Genomic DNA, 22137 nt, shown 5'->3' on the forward strand with positions numbered 1-22137 from the left:
GCACTTACGCACATGTTTAATTTCAAGCATATGCTGAAGTCCTTTTGACCTCAACCTAAGCATGTGTTTTACCAAATAGGGACGCTTTTCCAAATTAAGGGCCAGGTTGAATTTCACCACTGGCAGGGACCTCTCCATTACTAGAATCCCGCGTGGAGTCCAATACCGTAGCGCTGTGTGGGCGGAGTCCCAAATAACCCCTCCCCCCAGGTACAAATTTCTTCAAACTTTATTGATACACTGCACAATCACAACCATCTCTTATTCTTTCTGAATTAGAAAAGGTTACAACTACAATGTAACATGCACAAAATTCAGGTAGTATATTCACCCTTTTTAATACAATTATTGACAGAAAATCAAGACTTGACTTCATTGCTTTAAGAAATAATAATCAAATGAAAGTAACCCTAGAAGGCCGACAGGAAAAATAAAGTTTGCTTTTTTGTAATAATGTGATGGTTTGTTTGTTTGATTTTCTTTAAAGCGTTTGAATACAGAAAATTATTTATTTTTGTTTTTTTTAGGATAATTGTGAGTAAAATGTGCACAACCATAGCCTTTTACACAGCTAGTAGAACTGCACCATTGATAAGTCATAGAATTTTTTAAACCTAGCAAAGAGAAGGACTCTGAACTGGACAGTTAACGGTTTCATACACCCAACATGTTCCTCACAACTGCACTTTACGTGTCACAAGAAACTTGAATGCTTAAAAAAAAAAATGTTCCCTGCTCACCCTTCTTTTTAGTTTCCTCTGCCAAAAAGAACTAACCGTGTGGAGCAGAGGGGACTAGGTTAGAGATTTTCCTGTTCTTGATGCTAACCACCCATGGTTGCAGGAAGAATTCAGTCTTGAAGCCGTGTCTCTTGGAGAGTCTAAAGGATCCCTTTAAAGTAATGCAGAGATCTGGGCATGTGGTTGCCATCTTCCAAAAAGGTCTGATCAACTCCATTTCGCTTAGCCTTGGACCCAGCATATTCAATATCTGAAGGACAGCTTACGTTGATTAAATTTGACCTTAGTACCAAAGTATTGACTATCTGAAGGGCAACGTGCATTGGTTGACTATCACATGGCCTCTGTTCCAAAGCGTTGACTACTGAAAAGACAATGTATCTTGGTTAGCTATTTTCTGGCACAGCTTTTAACTGCAATATTTTGTTTTGTTTTTCTCCTGTAAGGGACGAATGGACTCTGTTTCCTTTTGAATAGGATTTTTTCCATCTTAGCATTATTTGGAAACCCTTTTCTCTGACATACCGCCCACCTCTTAGAACGGCGTCCTGTGGCTACTTAAACGTTCCTGTCTTTGGGGGAGGGAAAATTGCACTTGAAGGTTTTCAAAACTAGGGCTTTGCAGAAACGAAAACCCTCTTGCTGTCGGTGGGGAATGAAGAGGAGAGGAAAATCACATTTTTTTGCCCCAAATTAAAACATTTTTTCAGCTTCACCGTGTGGCTGCTGTTTATTTTTTCCCTGGTTTCCAGAGATAAGAAACCTGGAGTCACATTCAGGGAAATCATTGGTTTTTGTTGTTGTTGTTGCTTTTCGCTTTGATGGGGGGGAAAAAATCTCACTCCTTGTCAAGCGTCACTTGGTATTTTTCATGCAGCTCCACTTGGGACCACCCAGGGTGTAAACATCTTAGAATTTTTCCAGGTGAATCATCTGCAGCAATTACTTTTGTGTGTGTGGTGTTTTTTTCTATTGCATGGTTTAACCGATTTATTTTGAGACAATGGCTAGGTCTACACTACAGCGGGGTTCCGACCTAAGATACGCAACTTCAGCTACGTGAATACCGTAGCTGAAGTTGCGTATTTTAGGTCGGCTTACCTGGTGGTGAGGACGGGGGAAAGCCGACCGCTGCCGCCGACTCCGCTGCCGCCTCTTGTCGAGGTGGATTTCCGGAGTCGACGGCAGAGCGATCAGGGATCGATTTTACCGCGTCCTCACGAGATGCGGTAAGTCGATCCCCGATAAACCGATTGCTACCCGCCGGATCGGCGGGTAGTGAAGACGTAGCCAATGTAACACGCCCTGAAACAGGACCTTTCTATGACTTTCTGTGCTCTGACTTGCTACACACCTAGCCCATAACGTCGTCCTCACGTGAAACTTGTGCAGAGAGATGCGGCGTCTGGGATACAGAGTTGAGAGCCTAGAGCTTCCTTGCTGCATTGCGAACGTGAACATTTTGCCAAAGCTTGGGCTAAATTTGCAGGGCACTTGAGATGCTGAAGTGAAAACGTTTTGTCTGCCCTTGCCCAAGAGAACGCTGTACCACAGCAACAGGACATGGAGACCTGACTCTTACATTGGTGGCATTTCTCCCGAACACTGGGGAAAAAATAGGCTTGCAAACAACTATGTATCAGGCACTTAATGTTTACCACCAGCACTTCAGTTCACATGACCTTGGAAGTCATGAAAGATATGAATGCCCCAGTGGGCTTTGAAATGTTGTTTTGTATAGGGTCTTTTATTCCTTCCACTACATTCCACTTTGTACTTCTCTCTTCTTAATGGCAGTATGCGTGTCTGTGTGGCTCATCAAGTTATTGTCTCTCTGATGATGATAGCAGGCAGGAAGAGAATAGGTGTCTAGGTAGGAGTAGCTACACTAGATGACCCTTCTGAGAGACCCCTTCTTCAGGTGCTCTCCAGCCGCTCTCCTCCCTCAGCCTCAACAGAGTTATGACATGATTAAGCACTTAAAACTCTCTGTTTGATGCCCTGCTTTGACAGTTAAAGGCATCTGCTGCTATTTTTGGTATTCATACAGCTACAACATTTTTCAGTACTAATTCATAGATTTGTAAGGGACTGTTAGATCATCTAGTCTATCCTCCTGTATGACACAGACCTTAGATTACACCCAATGATCCCAGCTGCTAGCCTGTAATTTGTGGTTGAACTAGATATAAATGTGAAGACTTATTGTTTTAGTTCTTTACGAGCATTCCACCTAATAAGCCAATGGAGCCAGCGTCTATATCTGGGGTTTAAAATAATAATACACCTTTGTATGTCTTTTAACAATGAGCGAGGTTCCATGTGGACCTGTTGCAGGAGGCTTCTTGCACAGATTAAATCAACGTGCAACAGCCTCATGATGTTTTTTATCCAGATGAAAGAGTGGGAGGGCGCTGTTAGATTTTTTTCAGAGCAGTAAAACAGGTAGTGGTGGTGGTGGTGGTGAAATCCAGGCATGTTGCTCTTCATACTCAAACCTTCCCTCTTGGAAGGAAAAATAAATGGGAAAGCAAGCATATACATTCAAGAACTCGACTGTGCTGGATATTTTTTTCATATGCATGAACTCAAAAGAATATCCCCCTCCATTTTGTGAATATACCGCCCAAATGTTTAGTCTTGTATAAGTTTTTTTTTTCAGACTTCTTTTTAACCATTTGTGTTTTACATTTATTGACAGATTTGATGAGGCACATCCTTGATCTTCCGATTAAAACACCTAGAGCCTACCGGAAACCAGCACAAGTCACTCCCTCTCCGCAAGTTCATCTTTGCGTCCCTGACACGTGGCTGTCAGCAGCTCAGTATGGTAGGTCGTATGCTTCCTTACTGCATTTTTTTGCTTACTGCGTTCAGACCACCACGCCTGGCACCACTGGTAGTGCCTGCAGTCAGTCAGATGGCCACAAAAACAAAACAATCAACAACAACAAAAATAACCAAATGAATCAATGTCTCCTTTTACTTCCTACCTGGGAAATAGTGTCTATGTCTCGGGGGATCAGAAAAAGCAAAGAAGTTTCTACTTGGCAGGTCTTTGTAAGAGCCACTTGATTCACTCTAGTGATCCAGGTCGTGCTGTGCAGCCCAATCCGGTCTGGGGCGTTGATTGAAATGACTGTCATGCAGGCTGCAGTTTGGTCTGGGAATGCTGCAGTCCTCTCGCCCTGTCAGGCCTCAGCAGTGACCCAGAAAGCTAGTAGTATTTTTAATTAAAAAAAAAAGTACATTCAAAGACATTTAAGCAATGCAGATTCCTCCCTTACCGCCGTTAGGCTTTCAAGAAAGTGCCATGTCTCATTCAAACCGAACCAAGGAACTTGGGGGGAAGAATCAATTGAATCTTTCAAACTAAACATCCATAGTCTAAAAAATAAAAGATCGGATGCTGCTGTTCCATTTTGGAGACAGCTGCCTGAAATTCCCTCTCTAAAACGCTTCTACAGAAACAGGAAACCAGGTGAATGTAGGTTTGTGGGAGGTTGTATTTTTTTTCCTCTTCCCTTCCTCTTTCCCATCTGTTTTCTGTGTTGAGTTAATCAAGTGCTTGGAAATTAAGTCAGTTATTCAAGTACCCTTTGCTCATAAGAGGTTCCCAAACAAATACAAGAGTGATGTCAACACACTAGCAAAATAATTGGCCTCCGTCAGCTTCTGACTGGATGGATTCCGAACAGAGCAAATGAGGATCGGGGCTGGGAAAGGGAGTGAGCATAGAAGTGTTGGCCAGATTGCGTTTGGCTCTCCCAGGATGGGTCGTGAACGTGTTGTTTGGAATTGCCATAAATTATGGATAATTAGGATTTTTCTTAAAGAAAACTGGATGCATCCCCGTTGGAGAACAGCAGTACAAGCACCTGTTAGCATATATAAAACATTGGTTCTTAAAGGCAAAAGATTATAACAGCATTGGGGTAGAGTGAGGGGTGCTGCTTACTTTAAAAATAAGAGTATATATTTTGGGGAGGTAGGAGAAAACAGATCTCTATTTTTTTTTGCGCGGGGGAGGGGAGGACTAAGTGAAGGATTGCTACTGCATTATCGTGTTTTGAATTGTCAGAGACATGCCCAAATGGCCAAACATTGCTTAGCTTTATGGCCTGTAGTTACGTTCTACCACACGTAGAAATGTAATATTGTGAAATTTCTCAATATCCTCCGCCGTAACAGGTGGATGAACAGACAAAATAGAAAGAAAACTAAATGGATGGAGGGAGCGGGATAGAAACTTGGCTAGATAAATAGGTGACTCAATAGAGATGATTACGCTGATGGATGGATGAAGAGCAGAGAAGGAGAGATTTGGATAGAAGCACAGATAATTACATTGATAAATTGATAAATACAGTAAAGAGATGGTGAGATAGAAAGCCAGATGGATAGCTAATTAGATGGATGGGTGAATAGGATAGATGGATGGATAGAATGGCTCCGTGATTACTTTGATGGATGGGGAGATGGATGACTCACCATTTTGTCTATTTATCTGTTTGCATTAGCCACTCAGCCATCAGTTTTAGCAAGAGGGGAGAACAGTGTCCCCTAGCTTTTCCCTTTCTGCACTCTAAGGGATCTCAAATCCTTTGTCAGTGTCCAAATGCACTATCACTATGGCCCATTCACAGCCGCCACTTACTGCAGTTGTTGCCGAGAGCCCAGGTGCTGGCGGGGGGTGGGTGGGTGGATTTATTAAAACATCCCTCCAGATGGAGGCCAGGTGAAGCCCAAGTGTAATAGGACACTTATCAACATGAACAGGTATGTACAGTGTAACAAGTAGAAAGAACAATCCTTTTGCTTAAGAGACACAGAGATAATAGGACACTTTGACTCATTTTGACTTCTGCTGTGTGTCGTCCCTCAAACCAAGACACGTCTCCGGGGGCAATTTGAACAGGTTCGGCTGAGACACGCTTAACTTTAGGATAGGTTTATAAATAGGGTTGAGGGCGGGGCCGGGGAAGAAGAAATTGATTCGCCTTGCGAAACGCCCATGACTTATCCCCCAACAGGCGGTGGGAACCCTTTTCCCCTCCCCCTCTCCCTTCCCCCCTGGCAGTACGTTCAAGTGGTAAAACTGGATGTTGCCCCCGCAGTGTAGAGAGTAAAGTCTGTGGTGTGGGAGAAGCCAGGTGTCGCCTCCGAGGACCCTTTGCTTTCTTATCAAAACTTGATGAGAAAGTGAGCGAGGAGGGTGCCCGATAGCCAGAGGCAGGCCATTGCTCTGGAAGCCGCGTTGCTGCCGTCATGTACTGCTCCGGGGCCTGGACAAGGGAGAGAAAGAGAGAAAGGTTTGTTATTACCAGCTGGAGGGAGAAGGAAATCAACCGGTCCATTGACTTCTAGGCGAGATGGGTCCCAGAGGGAAGCCCTGAACTTTGGGGAAGTCTAGATCTGAGGTCCATGGCTCAGGCTTATCTCAGCTAAAAACACAGCAGGTGTTTCCTCCCTGCCTTTGTCCAAAGCCAGAGTTTCCTTTCTCTCACTCATTGCTTGCAGCCCCACTAAGCCAGGGTTTGCTGGGGCGGGGGGATCCTCAACCATTACTTTCAGTCCACAAACCACTGCAGGGGGAAAAGAATCACTCCTAGTCAGCCAGCTCCTCCATCCCCCTCCTCAGGTCCCCAAAGGCCTCACTGCGCTGCCCACTGGAAGGGATGCTGTTGTGACCCATCACAAATTGTGGCACAATTTGAGGACCTGTTTGCACTAAGCAGAGTGAGTGATCTCCATCCATGAGCTAGCTCCCCCACTGCATCATGTGGCTGCCTAGACAGATCCTCCATTCTCTATGTGACTCTTTGGGGCTCTTTTCTCTTCCACCCTATTCTGCATAGGTTCTTACACGGAGTGACTTCGGCTTGACCCCGATTAGGGAAAATCGAAGGTGGAAACAAAATCTGTGAGTCCCAGTCGAACTCCACTCCCACTCCACTAATGCCATACAGCTCTTGCGTCCTAATTACCAGGCACTGGGATTTTCGAAGGTGCCTAAGGGAGTTGGGCACCCAACTCCCAAGGAAATTCTTTCCCATTGGGCTCCTTCTGGAAATCCCGGAGAGAATCTTTACTCGGAACTACACTGGACTAAATTGTCAGGGAGGTTCAAACGAAATGGCCATTCATAATGAGATCAGATAAATATATTGCCATTGGAGACCCCATCCCTCGTCTCCGATTCAAAATATCCCTTTGCTTTTCCACAGGACTGTTCCTCCTGAGGAAATGGCCCACGGACATCCATCAGGTTGTTTTCCTTTAAGTGAATTTTAGTGCTCAGGAAAGGCTCTGGACTATTTAAATACTGGCTAGTGGACCAAGAAAGGTGTAGGCCTGGCCGCTGAGGAGACAGCAGAGCAGGGAGAATTCAACGCAGGCTTCCCACCTGAGCTCCCTTGCACCTTAATTTTAAATTGGAAAGCCAGCTCTTGGCATCAGCGATCCCATTCCGCCCTTAGCTTCTGTGCTGTGCTAACACAAAGTCCAGGCAGTACAGTTGTGATGGGGAAGAAATATGAACTGAGCTAGCTCATTTCACATAAGCCTCCTAGCCATTCCTCAGGTTGCTACCAGCGGGGACTGGATTTGAGCTGATAAGCAAGAGGCATTACACTCGCCACGGACATGTAGCTACTGGCAGAATGGAAGGTGATGCCTGTTACCATCTGTTAGCACTGTACAGCCAGGGCAAGGTTGAAATGTCACGGGGAAGTCATGATGACAGGCTCCCACTGGTGGGGGCTAGGGGCAGGAACAGTGAGATCAAGGGCTGGAATGTCCCCTGCATGGATGATTCTCGAGTAGGAGCCAGAGCTGCGGCGTTTGGACCCGCCCCGTTCTTACTGCAGGGGAAAGGCTCGTAGCACTCCCAAGAACTGCCCTCGTCGTCAGAGCCGAGTCCTCGGGACTCCCTCCCAACCCCTGCTCCCAGGGTATCCCAACACCCCTCCCGCGCAGTCTCATCACAGTGAGGAGAACTCAGTGCGCTGCTGTTGGAATCCGTATTGACCTGGGCCAGGAATCCCTACGGGGCACAAGGGCAGGTTGCTTCTAAAGAGCCGTCATCCCCTGCTTTGCCCCATCCCCCTCTGCAGAGCCTGATCCCCGTGGAGGATTCCTGGAGGGGCTTCCTTCGGGTCAGAGAGCCAGCGACTCCACCTTCCACGTTTCCCTCCCCTCCCGGGAGGGAGCATTTGGCCCAAAGGGCCTCATTGAGTATGCAATACGGAGGGGAAGGGCAGGGAGGAAGAGGAGTTCCTCTCGGGGAACATTGTGAAGTTGTCGATAGGTGGCACTGCCTGACCCTAGAGATAAGAAATAGCCGCCTCCCCGTCCCCAGCTTGCATGCCCCATGCAGACCATTGGGGGCCATGCTGCAGGCACTGTCATATGCAGCATGGTCCACTGGTGTCGTCCTATATCCTGCATCTGTCGGTGATGGTGTGGTAAAGACACTACTAGCCTTAGGACCAGGGGAACCAGACTGTAAGTGACATGGCTTTCACTGGCGTCGTTCCATTTAGGTCCTGTAAGTAAGAGTGAGTTTAATCATCTTTGCTGAGTCCCTGCTTGACACCTCCCACAAAACCCCCACACTAGGTCCCAGGATTGGCATAGCAGGGAGGGGGCTGCGGGTCAGGATGAAGGTGCCTCCGCAGAGCTGCGTGGGAAAGTAGGGACCAGGGTTGGAGTGTGTTAGCCGAGAGATGTGGGAAAGCCCAGGGTGGGAATAGTGGGGGCGGCGGCAAATCAGAACTGAGGTGCATTGTCAGAGCTGCGTAAAGAGAGCTTAAGCAGAGAGCCTGCAGTTGCCATCAGTCTGTGGGTTTGAGCCGCACCACAATCAAGCTGCCTCAAACGTTGGCATATATAAAAAAGCCAAAACCCTGCAGCCTGCTCCACGGTGCTTTGCAAGTTAGCGTAAATGCTCTACATCCCTGTACGTGCTTTCTCCGGAGCACCACGTTGCTGCAAAAAGAATCTGACCCCGCTTTACCCCAACAAAACTCCATAGACCGCACTGCCTCTGGTAGGATCATTTGCTCACAGTTCCAGAATATATATCTATGGATTTTGCACAGCTTTCCAAAAGCTGTGGATTTAGGATAGAATCTGAGCAGAAAGAAGCTCTCTCTCCAAACAGATCGTCCCCCCACTGCACCCCCAGTGGAATTGCTAGAGACTAAAGACGCCAGGAAAGCGTCGTGCTGTTTGATTAATTAATCACAATTTTAGAGGAACCCTGATTGACTGGAGCCACGGAAACGAAAGCAGCTGTGCCTAACTCCTCCCATCTGGAGCTCTTTATGCTGTAACTGCTCTTAAACGCTCTACACTCTTGTAGCTCTGTTCTCTAGTGGGCTCTGTTTCCCCCCCGTACATGAAAAGGCAGATCTCAGTTGTTATTTAACTAGCCTAATGGCACTAGCCTAATTAAAAATTGATAACTACCAAGGCGCACGGGCAGACTGCGAACCGCCAACTACCGCAAGCGGGCCCTGCTCATTTTAATGGCATTCCTCTTCATACTGGGGGATAGTGTCAGTAACGAGCCGTTGATTTTACTTTCTCCCTTCGAAACCCAATTTCAAACAGGCAGGGCTTCTAGCCCAGGACTTAGGCCATTCGCTTGAGAGGTAAGAGATCAAAGTTCAAATCCCTTTTCAGCAGACAGGGGATTCAAACCAGCACATCCCACTGGGAGTACCCAAACCACTAGCCTGCAGAGCTCTTGTTTCTTTGTCCCTTTTGGGCCAGTTAATGTGTAATTAAAGTGGAATAGCTTCAACAGGCAAGAGTGAGGGAGCCCCCCATCGTGGTACCCCCAAGGTTAGGGCGTAAACCTGGGCTGCCTGAGATGCCTGTTCAAACCCGCTTTTAACAGGCAGAGGGGGAATTTGTACCCGCATCTCCCTCAGCCCGCGTGAGTATCCTAACCCCTGGAGTAGACCGGGAGTGTAGGAGACCCTTCTTTAAAGGCCTTTTCCTCACCAAACAGAGGGTGAAACTGAAACAGGATCCCTCACGTCACAGGTGAAGACCCTAACGGTCTAAAGGTTACACCGGAGGCCTCCCAACTCCTTCCCCCTCTGCCCTTGGCTGTTTTGTGGGGTGTTAGGCCAGTACCTCACAATCTCATAAGAAACGGTTGGGGCACCGAAGTCACCTGACTCCAGGAGAGGGGGTTCCTGGCAGAGATAGGCGCTGAATTCCCTGAAAGAGGCAGGGCTTAGCAGAACCTCTCTTGTCGCTATCTCCCAGTGGCTACCTCAGGCAGCTCCCTGATGGCTTTTATGGATCCCGTTCTTCGGTACCTGACTCTCCCTTTTCATTGAAGAGGGAGCCTAAGTGCTCAATTCAAGCTTTGGGAATCTCCTTGTTCCAATTATTTTTCTAGGCATCTAAAAGGCAGGGATGGCACTGCTGATATTGCCACATCTAAGTCCTTCTGTGGATCTGGGTCGCAGTCCTGAGATAGAGAGGAACTGAGACTGGATATACTTGGTCCATTTTATAGGCAGACAGCGCTGTGACTGTAAGGGAGCTGAGATTGCAGAGGAATCACAGAATCATAGAATATCAGGGTTGGAAGGGACCTCAGGAGGTCATCTAGTCCAACCCCCTGCTCAAAGCAGGATCAATTCCCAACTAAATCATCCCAGCCAGGGCTTTGTCAAGCCTGACCTTAAAAACCTCTAAGGAAGGAGATTCCACCACCTCCCTAGGTAACCCATTCCAGTGCTTCACCACCCTCCTAGTGAAAAAGTTTTTCCTAATATCCAACCTAAACCTCCCCCACTGCAACTTGAGACCATTACTCCTTGTTCTGTCATCTGCTACCACTGAGAACAGTCTAGATCCATCCTCTTTGGAACCCCCTTTCAGGTAGTTGAAGCAGCTATCAAATCTTCCCTTATTCTTCTCTTCTGCAGACTAAACAATCCCAGTTCACTCAGCCTCTCCTCATAAGTCATGTGCTCCAGCCCCCTAATCATTTTTGTTGCCCTCCGCTGGACTCTTTCCAATTTTTCCACATCCTTCTTGTAATGTGGGACCCAAAACTGGACACAGTACTCCAGATGAGGCCTCACCAATGCTGAATAGAGGGGAATGATCACGTCCCTCGGTCTGCTGGCAATGCCCCTACTTATACAGTCCAAAATGCCGTTAGCCTTCTTGGCAAGAAGGGCACACTGTTGACTCATATCCAGGAGAGGGGTTATGCTGAAATTGGGCGTGCTTCATTCATACCACATCACCAGGACCCAGAGACCTGAGAATGGGCATGCTTTGTGAGTGCCACAAGCACTGAGATCACGGCAGGGAGTGCAGAATAGACACCGTCAGTGCAGGCCCCAACCTCGCACCCAAGACCAAGGTGGGGAATTGAGAACAAGCAGCCTCAGTGCCTGCCATAGACACAGAGCCCTAAACCTGGGGTGTCCAGATGGATGTGTGAGAGGCTTTCTGGAGTTCCTCTTCCCCCACACTCGTGCTGCTTGGGATAGGGAGTTCTAAATTCCTTCTCTATCCGCTTCTCTGGAAGTCAGCTGCTGTCTTCAGTCATCTCTTTTCCTCTGCCTCTGAAAGCTGAAGTAGCATCACATCCACTGACAGCATGAATGTTTGGCAGCATAAGACGCGTGTCCGTTCCCAGCTACTCTATGCATGGGAATGCCTCTCTACCTTGGGCCACCACCAGTTCTGAAATAGAATTAATCTGCCCCAAGAATAGAGCAATAATTTGGGCACATCAATGCAACATCTGATTCCAAACTCCACATTAGCGCCCTGTTCACGCCAAGTGTTTGCTTTGCATCAGCAACGTGCAAGAACATGCGTGAATCTTCATGTTCCTTGTCCTTGTGATCCTCCTCTAGTTCTGGCAGAGGGGAAATGGGACATACTTCAAACCTTGGATAGCAACATCTCTGGACTGGACAATAAGGATCAGCTTGCTGAAGATCTGACAATCAGTAGTTTATTGCTTGTGCTGTCTGCTTCTTCTCTTGTTCGATTCTTTTGTTGAGATTACCAAATGGTTTGAGATTGTGCCTCACCCCTTTGCAGCCTCCTGGTTACGAACTGCTTCATTTCTCGTGTGCCATTCTCTCTGATCATGCACTAACTTTCTGCAATTTCAGGTGGGCCCACAGTGTTCACAAGTGGCTGTCTGTTGTCTGGGCTTGTTCCAGGTTCAGTGCTAAAAGGATTTGTCATTCTTGGACAGACATTTCATCTGCAGCCATGCGCTTTGTGATAGCTCCTTTGTGGAGATCTGTTGCTGAAGGCTGCCCTCCACACATTTGTTTTGTCACAGCTGTTACAGCTGCAGCCAGTTAATACTTGGTCAGAGCCTTATCTTTTGTGCAAAGATGCTGATGCTTCCCACAGTTCTTGTTGAGTGATTGCTCAATGGACATGTCATGCCATCCACCACTGAAGGGTCTGCCAGTCGGGCATACTGCTCCCTGACAAACAGCTAGGACACGATATATTGCTGGCTTCTCCTCCTCCAGAAGTCTGGTTTCTGCTACATTTACAGAACTCCGTCTAGCATCGTTCACATGACTACACTGGAAGTAAGTGGAATCCTCTCTGCAAATGTCTCAAGCTCCATGGACTTGTCATCATCTCTCTTGGCTGCTAAGTATCCATTAGTAGTTGGGAGAAATTCATTACATAGTTTTCCCAGAACAGAAATGCTTATGAACAGTTTTTTTCTTGGGTAATCTAAGTGTCCATGACCGGGTGGAGTGATTGGGTGCTATTCCTTAAGTCTGCCAGCGCATTCAGTGCTTCTACACTGTTTCCTCTGTGTACTTTCTCTACAGCTTCAAATGCATCACTGTACAATTGAGCTTTCTCCAAGATGTCACCTTCTGGGAGAACACCATTGTTCATGGAACCACCAACTATCATCCATTTCAAGCAGTTCATTGCTTCATTCATTACTTTGTGGATTCTAACGCCATGGTTATATGCTTTCCCTCTTAGAGCATGGCTCATGACTGAAGCACCATAGAAGGTGGCTTCCACAAAAATGTTTTCAAACCCACTTTCCTGCATTGCTACCTATATTGCCCATGAAATTCAGTGCACAGTGCATGACTCCCAACTCAAGGTGGTCCCTATCAAATTAGTTTTGATTCCTCCATTTAACCAACTGTGCTTTGCAATAGGTTGTTTCATCATAAACGACATATGTCCAAACTTGGCCCTGAGAATGGAACATATCCTGAAAATATTTCATCATTGTACACGCTGTATTAACATTAGTTGCTGGTGCAGGAATCCTAGGACAGTAGTCACTATTCATAAAATAGCAGATAGAATTTTTTTTCTCAGATCAGTCCATTCTACAAATAATGACACACATTTTGATGTATTACCTGGTACGGACAAGCTCATGCTGTCATGTGACTACAGACTTTTGCTTTAACGGAAGGCAAAAAGTACAGACGCTCCCCGACTTATGCAAGCGTACCGTTCCGGAACGCCTTGCATAACTCGAATTTTGCGTAAGTCAGGAACGTATACTTGACCATTAGCAAAAACAAAAACAAAAATCTTTCTAGCTTACGGAATTTATGGAACTTTTTCCGTAGGTGCGGATTTGCGTAAGTCGGGTTTGCATAACCCGGGGAGCATCTGTACGGGAAAATGCATAAAATATATCACCTGGGGCTAAATATTTCCCAAACTTTCCAAAACAGTACTCTGTTGAGTATATAGTTGCATTAGCAATTGTATTTAGAAGCTTTCTGCCATTTTTGGTCAAATTAGACTGTTTCTTCGAGTTGTGTCCCTTTTTGTGATTTTATTATTTTTTTGATGTGTAACAACAGTAAATTTTTTCTAGCTGATTGGTTACCCTCACTCATTAATAAGATGCTTTTTAGATCTGGCTGGCAGACTAAAGTAAGAATTATCCCTATTTTAGGTGGGCCAACTCATGCACTGACCCGCACATTAAAAATCACTCGAAATCCCGCCAAAATGTTTTGTTCCAATCCTAGATGGATTTTTTTTTTTCTGGTTTGTCTAATCGCCCAACATTTTGAAAACTTTTATTTTCGGGTTACCCTAAATCAACCCCCTTCCCCGCAATTCCTAGTAAACCAAAAAATCCATGATTTGCCCAGCTCTCTCCAAGAAGTGTGACTCCTCCCTGCGCCCTGCTCGGATTACTTAAACCATTCTGCCTCTCTAGGAGAAGGCAGCCAACAGCACAGGGGAGACAATAGTCACATTTCGTATTTAAAGGGGCTCAGTCCAAGTACCTTGACATCTTTTCATTTTAAGCAACTCTGGAATGGTAACTAACGCCGCCCTGATTAATCATGCCCATCCCATTATGTTTTCAAATCAAGCTCTCCGGCTCTAATTGGAAGAGAAACCCAAAGCTGCTCCTCTTAGCACGTTCCAGACACAGACATGCAGAGCTCTGCGTGGACTCCATCTGCTCCCATGCGCTACGTGGACAGGTGTGTTTAATCTCTAACGGAAACGCAAAGAGCAGCGTCAAAATATTGTTAAATGTAATTATAGCTGGAGTGATTGATTTTAAAGCATTGATCAAATAAAAGGCCGAATGACTTTCAGCCTGCTTCCTCTGCCTGAGGCTGGGGGGGATGGAAGGGGAGAGGGGCCTCATTAAGCTGCAGGAAGAACATAGAGATTGTCTGATGGAAGGCACACTAAGAGGGCAGTGTGTGATTGCTGCCCAAGAGCTATGGTGATGGGCACCACAAAAATGTCTACATAGCCAGTCGGTCCAAAATGGCCTTCTTAAATTAATCTGAATTAGGTTGAACTAGCTACCCTAATGAAAACAGCCTTAAACTAAGGTTTGCCTTGAAGGAGCTTAACTTGCTCCTGTCTCAGTGGGCAAAATTCCCAGGGACTTCAGTCAACCAGTATCAGGCCCTAAACTGGGAGACACAGGCCTTGTCTACACTGGGGAATGATATGATGTAATGGAAATGCTAGGGCAAGTAGTATGTAATGGGGAAAGGCAACGTGATCTAGCGGATAGGACGCTGTAATAGGAGTCGGATTCTATTCCTGGCTCTGCCACTGACCTACTTTGTGACCTTGGGCAAGCCACTTCACTGTTCTGTGCCTCAGTTTCCCCACCTGCCCTTTGTCCCAACTGTCGATTCAAAATATAAGGTCTTTTGGGCAGGGACTGTCTCTTTATTGTGCGTGTATACAGCACCTGGCACAACAGGGCCTTGATTTAATTGGTTCGGACTCCTAGCTGCTACTGTAATACAGATAATAAACAACAATAAACTAGCAGTTCTCTTCCACTTGCATTATTCCCCAGGTGCAGTTAAGCAGTGCAAGTGTCCTGCCCACAGTGGAGTGTCAGGAATAATCGGAACATGCTAGCTAGTTTTCCGGTGCTTCTTGTCTATGCCAGCGCTGTAATGTCACAGGCTAAGAACAAACCTGATTTGGACTTGCTTGAAGTGGGGCTAACGTCAACAGTACAAAGCCACCTTTAGAATGAGTGCAGTTATCCAGAATGCTAGAATTCGCCACTATACAGAAAAGGCCAGACTGGGTAGAAGTAAAATGTATCATTCCAGCACAGCACAAAGTAACATATGTTCTGCACCTGTGATCTTCAGCCTTGGGAAGGTACAGTATATACCCCAGGGTCTCATGCGAAACCAGGAAAATGGGGTGTGAAGGACAAAAAAAAAAAATGGAAAAGGCAAAGGCACCATAAAGACTACGTGTACAGAGTAAAGAGAAAGCAGGGAAGGACATAAAGAAAAATAACTACAGAGGAAAAAAATAAGGAGCCATGCAGAGAGAGGCCCATAAAGAAGACATAAAGCTGTTTGGGAATTTGTAAGGTCAATTTGTGTGTGTGCAGGGGGCGAGAAGAGGGATTACTCAGCCAGACAGACAATTTTCAGTGGGAGATGAGTCTGAAAACAGGTTGACAAACGTGACTGTGCTCCATCGCGGTTTCTGCTGGCAGCGATGCTGGAAGACAAACCTCTTAAAGGAGCCGATTATTCTAAGAGAGCCTGAGTGGAACATGACTTTATGACGGGCGAAGGGCGAGTTTAATAACCAGCTGATGCTACAAGTGCAGTCCGCTCTCCAGCATCAGCTTCACCTTGGATTTGTCTTGCACACGTAGAGGGAAATCTAGGCAATCTGTTCAAGGAACTTGTTTTCCTCAAGTTAGTGGGAGTGCCCAGGTCGCTCACCCAGTGGAGCAGCAACTGGGCAGGGAGGAAGGGGGGGTTACATTCCAAACTCAGCTTTCATCCTTCTCTCTCTAGTTTGGTTTAACTGATTGAAATCAGTGGCCTATGAACTGCATATGGCAGCAGCGTGGGTGTATTTTGGGGAGTGCCCCTCGGCTTTATGGCACCAAGGGTTTCACTGGTTACTTGGCAGGACTTTTTTGTTATCGTAAATCCACCCAAAGGAAATATTTGTCCATGCTTGTTTAGATTAACAGGAACTGTTCACTGTTGTTCACCAGCTGCCCAAACTGCAGTGGGATATACTCAGCCTCCAATTACAGAGAGAGGGGGAACCTCTTGCCTAGATCATCCTTCGCGAACTTGGGTGGCTTATAATCTTGCTGACGGACCCTAACTGTTAAGGGAGAAATTCGCTCCTTTGCAAGGGCTTGCATGAGACCTTTGCCCTGCTTAACTCTCACGGTTTAAAGCTTAAGTGAGACCTTGTATGGACCCTTCTACACAGAGGGTGTCTGGGACCCAGGACAGAAATAATGCGCCTCTGTGTCTCGTAGCTGTTATTGGGCTGGACATCTCAAGACCCTCCACCCTCTCGGTAACTACAGATGGGCCAAAAGCGAAGCCTCTGGTCGAAACCCTCTGAAATCCCATGGAGGTTCAGATTTGAATCCCCAAATTGAAAGCCCCCTCTATGGTTCTATGGTCACATTTTCAGATTCGTCCCAAGTTGATAGAAAACTTGCGACTTCAGCTGAGTTTGCAAGATTTTTGCCATGTGGGGAGACAAAATCTTGTGCGATTTCAGAGCCATCCATCTCTTATTCGGCTGTAACCCCAAACCCTGAATTCCAGTTTAGACTCCCATCAGAACAGCTCCTCCTTTTCTCAGCTCACTGCAGTGCAGTCAGAAATAACTGCAACGAGAGAAAAAGGGACCTTTCCCCCTTTAAAAGAAGAATCGTTAATTTATAATTACACATTAAGTGAAATTTCTCACACTTGGCTGTGATCTGAACTGAAAATAAACACAATGTGCACAGCCTAACCTCATTAATTTTAAGGCAAAGGAATAACAACCATTGTAATGGCAAAAAAAAAATAAAAATAATGGAGTTGAGGGGATCTAATTAGCTGATGCGTCTCTCCGCTTGTTCGGGAACACAAACCTGTTTTCCGCAGTGCAAATCCAGCCTCGCCAAATTGTTTCATTTCAAACAGAACTTTTATTTTCCTTAATTACAACAGACTGTGGTATTGTGTTTCCAGGCATCTACCAGACGATCTTTGTAGAGCAATTAAAATTATTTTGTGTGTGTGGGGGGGGGGAAGTGCAGTGGGTGCTTGTTTTGGTTTTGTATTTTAAAATTGCATCGAGTTGGTGCAGGGTACAGTGCTGTGACTGGGAGCCTTGTAATGCTCTGTCAAAAAAGCTAATTTCAGTCGGATCATCACAATAAAGACAGAGACACTGCCAAGCTGCAAAAACTCCAAGCCTCTGCTGACTTTAGCAAACGTCGAATTGACGGCGTCAGAACTCGGAACGCTAGGACTAATAACCAGATGGCAATGATTCGGGAAAAGGCGGAGGGGGGGGGACACTCATCAGAAATGAAATGTGAAATGTCTGCATATTTTTCTAATATGTTGACATTTTGCAGGTTTCGGAAAATGTAACTGATTGCGCGGCTGTCAGCCAGAAAAAGGAAGGGACTGATTCACTCCACTCCTCCGTAACTAAATCGGAGATGTGAAAATGTATTTGGGGAAGGAAATGGAAGGCTCTTCAGAGTTCTTGCTACAGAGGGGAAAAGAAATCCCTTGGCAATAATTTCCTTAACCATTTCTGATTGAAAGTGGTTTTTTCCCCACCTCGTTTCAGTTTGAATTCAAGGCACTTTCAATATGACTCACCAATTTCCCAGATGAAGCCAGTATGCTGTTTGAGAGTCTGTGTGTAGAAAGGGACTGGTTTTGCTCCAGGCTACATATGAGCCACAACCTTTAGAGTCAGGTTGGAATCCAAAGCACCCGCAAAGTCCAGGGAGTGTCTCCAATCACTGTATCACTTATAATAGAGATAAGCAAGATTTGCAAAGGTTGGCTTCATATCCATTCATATCCACCGTGACCCCCTTCTGATAACAAAAATTACTACACGACCCCACTGGGAGGGATGGGGGACCAAAGACTGAGCCCACCCCAGCCCTGCCACCCTGGGTAGCAGGGCGGGGGGGCAAAGCTGAAGCCCAAGGGCTTCAGTCCCGGCTGGGGGGCTTGTAATGTGAGCCCTGCCACCCAGGGCTGAAGCCAAAGCCTGAGCCTGCCACTTTTCAGCTTCAGCCCTGAGCCCCAGCAAGTCTAATGACAGACTTAGTGAGCCCATTCAAATGGGGTCCCGACCCACAGTTTGAGAACCTTTGGCCTCCATTGGATGTTAGTTTGGCTCACAACAGAGCCCTAAGTCATGAAGTTTGGATGTGGGTCCATACTCTCCCATAGTTTGGAGATCAGACTCATGCTGTGATTCACACCAATCTCTAGCTAGCACCAGAAAGTTGGAGTTTAAAGAGATGAATGAAGATGTTATTGTACAGTCCTTAACCCTCTTGTGCCCCCCTGAAATTCAAAGTGGATTGTAATGAAGGTACTTCCTTGTGGCCCAGCTGATCTCACTCAAAAACCTGCAGTTAGAACAGGAGTGGGCAAACTGGGCCGGATCCGGCCCCGCGTGGCTCCTGGAAACGGCTGACACCATGTCCCTGCGGCCCTGGGTAGTGGGGGGCAAAGGGCTCCGCGTGCTGCCCTCACATGCAGGCACCGCCCCCCGCAGCCCCCGTTGGCCAGGAACGGGGAACCGCGGCCAATGGGAGCTTCGGAGGAGGTACTCGCTGGTGAGGGCAGGGTGCAGAGTCCTCTTCCCCCTTCCTCCCCCCGGGGCCGCAGGGACGTGGTGCTGGAGCAGCATAGGGCCAGGGCAGGCAGGGAGCCGGCCTTAGCCCCGCTGTGCGCCGTTGCCACCTCGGAGCAGCTCCAGGTAAGCGGCCCTGGGCCGAACCCCAAACCCCTCCCGCAGCCCAATCCCCTGCCCTGAGCCCCTCCCGCACTCTGCACCCCAACCCCCTGCACCCCACCCCCCTGCCCCAGCCCTACATTCATGGCCCTGCATGCAATTTCCCCACCCAGATGTGGCCCTCGGGCCAAAAAGTTTGCCTTCCCCTAACCTAGAACCTACTTCATTACTTTCCTGCCAAAAGGTGATGACAATAACTTTCCCAGGGCATGATACGTGGGTCTCATTCCTGCCATGTCTGGAGCACAGCTCACTACAGTTGTCTTTGGCCTTTAAATGGTAAAGAAAAAAAAAATCAGCCTGTTTCCTCTCCCCCTCCCACCACCCCCGGAGCTCTTCAGGTTCCGAATGCAATTAGTGCGATGCTGTGCCTTTGTCTCATCTCCCTTAATCCGAGGAGATGTGAAAGGTACAAACACAACACAAGACACAGAAAACAAACAACCGAACAGCCCAGTACGCTCTTAACTTTTCTTTGTGTCGAGAGAAAACTCAAGCGAGTGGGTTTTATTCAAGTCGTTTTCTTTCCTTCCACAAAGAGCCGGACTTGAGTTGGAGACACACTATGAATTGATATTTCAACCTGATTTTTTTTTTTCTCCCCCTTGCAGCAGTGATAGCAGAAGCTTCCACTACGCTGGGTCTCGTGGGATTTCTCTTTTCCCCCCTTCCCCTCTGGTGAAGAATACTCTGCCCATGGCTGTGTTTCTCACTCCAGTTTATGCAGTAAGATGGGTCAGGCGCTGCTTTATTATTACTTTGGGGAGGGGGGGGAAGAGATATTCCTTTTGGGTCAAGAGCTGGGGGTTCGGTTTTGTTTTCTCTCCCGCTGCGGCTTCTAGCTGCACTTGCTGTTTTTCAGATTACAGATTAATACTGCTGCCTGTTCCACTTGATCTTACTCACAGTTTGCAGCCGTCTTCATTCTGCTGCATCTTGTTTATTTTTACCCAATCTCATGTTCTCCCCTGCTCCTTTATCTTGGCTTCTGAAATCTGATTAGCCGCGGCTCAGTAACCTCCTCTAGTGTTCCTGTCTATCTCGCTCCTTTATTCACAACTTTCGAGACTCTCATTTTTCTGAAAATGTTTACGAGATGGGATTTTTTTTTTCTTTTCCTTTTTAAAATGTTGCTTTGTAGCAGCCTGGCTTTATAAACCTAGGCCTCTATTGATGGCTCACGAGTCGTCATTTTCACCAGTGCAAAGTGGGTGGGGAGTGCTACCCAATAGGAGCGTTTTCATTTCCCTCGCCCTGGTGTAAATGGCCCTATGACTGCTTTAGGACCCGCAGAGGAGCTCAACACTCAGGGAAGTAAATGCAAAGAGGATCCATCCCTTCCCTTCCATACAAGTTATAGGGAAGGGGACTGTGATCAGGCTGCTCCAAACTCTCTCTCTGGGGGCAGCTCTTCTGGGCAATGTGAGAGGAGTCCCGGGGGCAAGGCGCAGTTCAGGGCTTGCCCCTGAAGTCCTGCAGGATCTATCAGGGGGAAGAGGGAAGGGTAGGAGGACCCAGGTTCTCCCCTTCCAGCAGGTCCCTCCTCTGAGCCACTTCCTCCCTTCCCTTCAGTTGCTTGCACAGTCTCAGTCATTCAGAGCCCCAGCTGGGCACAGGGAGAGCTTCCCCCTAGTCGGGGAGAAGGGGAGGGGACGAGCGCGTGGGGTCAGGCTCCCAGTCTCCCGGCTGACTCTTGCTCACAGTCCCGATCTTCCTCCTGCAGATTGCGCTGCCTCAGCGGGTACTTCCCCCCAGGCTGACTGCCAGAGTGCCCTTTGGGAGCTGCGGCTGCCCTAGGGAGTGTGCCTGGCAGCTGCTGAGGAGTGGGGCCATCTTGCCCCAATACTGGGCCACCACCCCTTTAACCTGAATGTGGGCGGGGTGGAAGATAAGGAATGCCTTTCCCCTTTTGCTGCTCCGGGATGAGAGTTCAGCCCCCCCCCCACTCCCCTCCGCCGCCCTCAGTAAAAGGAAAATCAGCCTAACGCCTTGTTCTTTCCACAGTTCATCTCAAAGCATCTTCCTTTTCCACTCCCCGTCGGGCAAGGCTAATTCCTGAAGCAAGCAGAGCTGGCTTTGCCCCTGGCGGTGGAGAAGAGGGTCGGTAGGAACCGCTGCGCTAGGGAAGAGTGAGTGCTTCACGCGGCCGAGACCCTGCGCCGGCTGCCTTCTCTACACCTCTGTGACAAAAGTGGTTGATTTCTAATATGTATTAAAAGTTACCTTGCTTCAGACTAAGATCCCAGTGTGTGACTTTCACCCTTTCTTTATACCCTTGAAAGCCACTATTTCAGCATATCCTGCTACGCAGCCTGGCCCTGTCCCCTTTTCTATACCACAGAGGTGTCGGCGCTTGGCCCAGACTATGCACAAAGAGGCGCTGTAGTGCACTGTATGAAAAAGAACAGGAGTACTTGTGGCACCTTAGAGACTAACAAATTTATTAGTCTCTAAGGTGCCACAAGTACTCCTCTTCTTTTTGCGGATACAGACTAACACGGCTGCTACTCTGAAACCTGTCTGTATGAAAAAGGTTCTGGTAGCTACTGGTCATGAAAGGCCAGCACTGACCACACCTCCGCCTCAGAATGAGCCTTCGCTCAGTGTAGCCTCTAAGCATGCCCCCGCCACACCCCCATAGTCTCGATGCAGCCTCAAAACATATCCCACACCCTGCAATGCCCCCGTAGGTTCGAGGCACCCTAGAAATGCCCTTGATGCACCCCGCAAGCTTGAAGCAGCCTGAAAATGGGGGGGACACACATGATGTCCCCACCAGTGGCCCAAACAGGCCCCCACCCCCATACGCTCGAGGCATAGTGGAACCACGCCCTGGCCATGCCCTCTTGGGACTGAGGCCACGCCCATCAAAAGAGCCTTGTGAAATGCTGCTGACACCCTCCCAAAGGATCATCTAACCACAAACCTTAGGCATCGTCGAACCCCAACCCTGATGCCCCCAAGCTAAAGCCATACTCGAACCAGAACCCTGGCGCCTCCCAGGCTAAAGGCATACTCGAACCAGAACCCCAACACGCCCCCAAGCTAAAGGCATACTTGAACCAGAACC

At 47.5% G+C, this 22137-nt stretch overlaps 1 protein-coding gene across 3 annotated transcripts in view; it reads right to left on the bottom strand.

Annotated features, from left to right (window-relative positions):
• Window positions 1–5858: 5858 nt before the first annotated feature.
• OPCML (opioid binding protein/cell adhesion molecule like) overlaps window positions 5859–22137 on the bottom strand; it is a 334725-nt gene continuing 318446 nt past the window's right edge. For all 3 annotated transcript variants that reach the window (XM_024198727.3, XM_024198725.3, XM_024198726.3), the window contains one exon: window positions 5859–6025. In XM_024198727.3, the coding sequence (XP_024054495.2) occupies window positions 5925–6025 (101 nt within the window). In that variant the 3' untranslated portion in view covers window positions 5859–5924. The remainder of the gene's footprint in view (window positions 6026–22137) is intronic.

Source organism: Terrapene carolina, unplaced genomic scaffold (assembly GCF_002925995.2).
Source record: "Terrapene carolina triunguis isolate 2854851 unplaced genomic scaffold, T_m_triunguis-2.0 Scaffold374, whole genome shotgun sequence".
NCBI classification, from domain to species: Eukaryota; Metazoa; Chordata; order Testudines; family Emydidae; genus Terrapene; species Terrapene triunguis.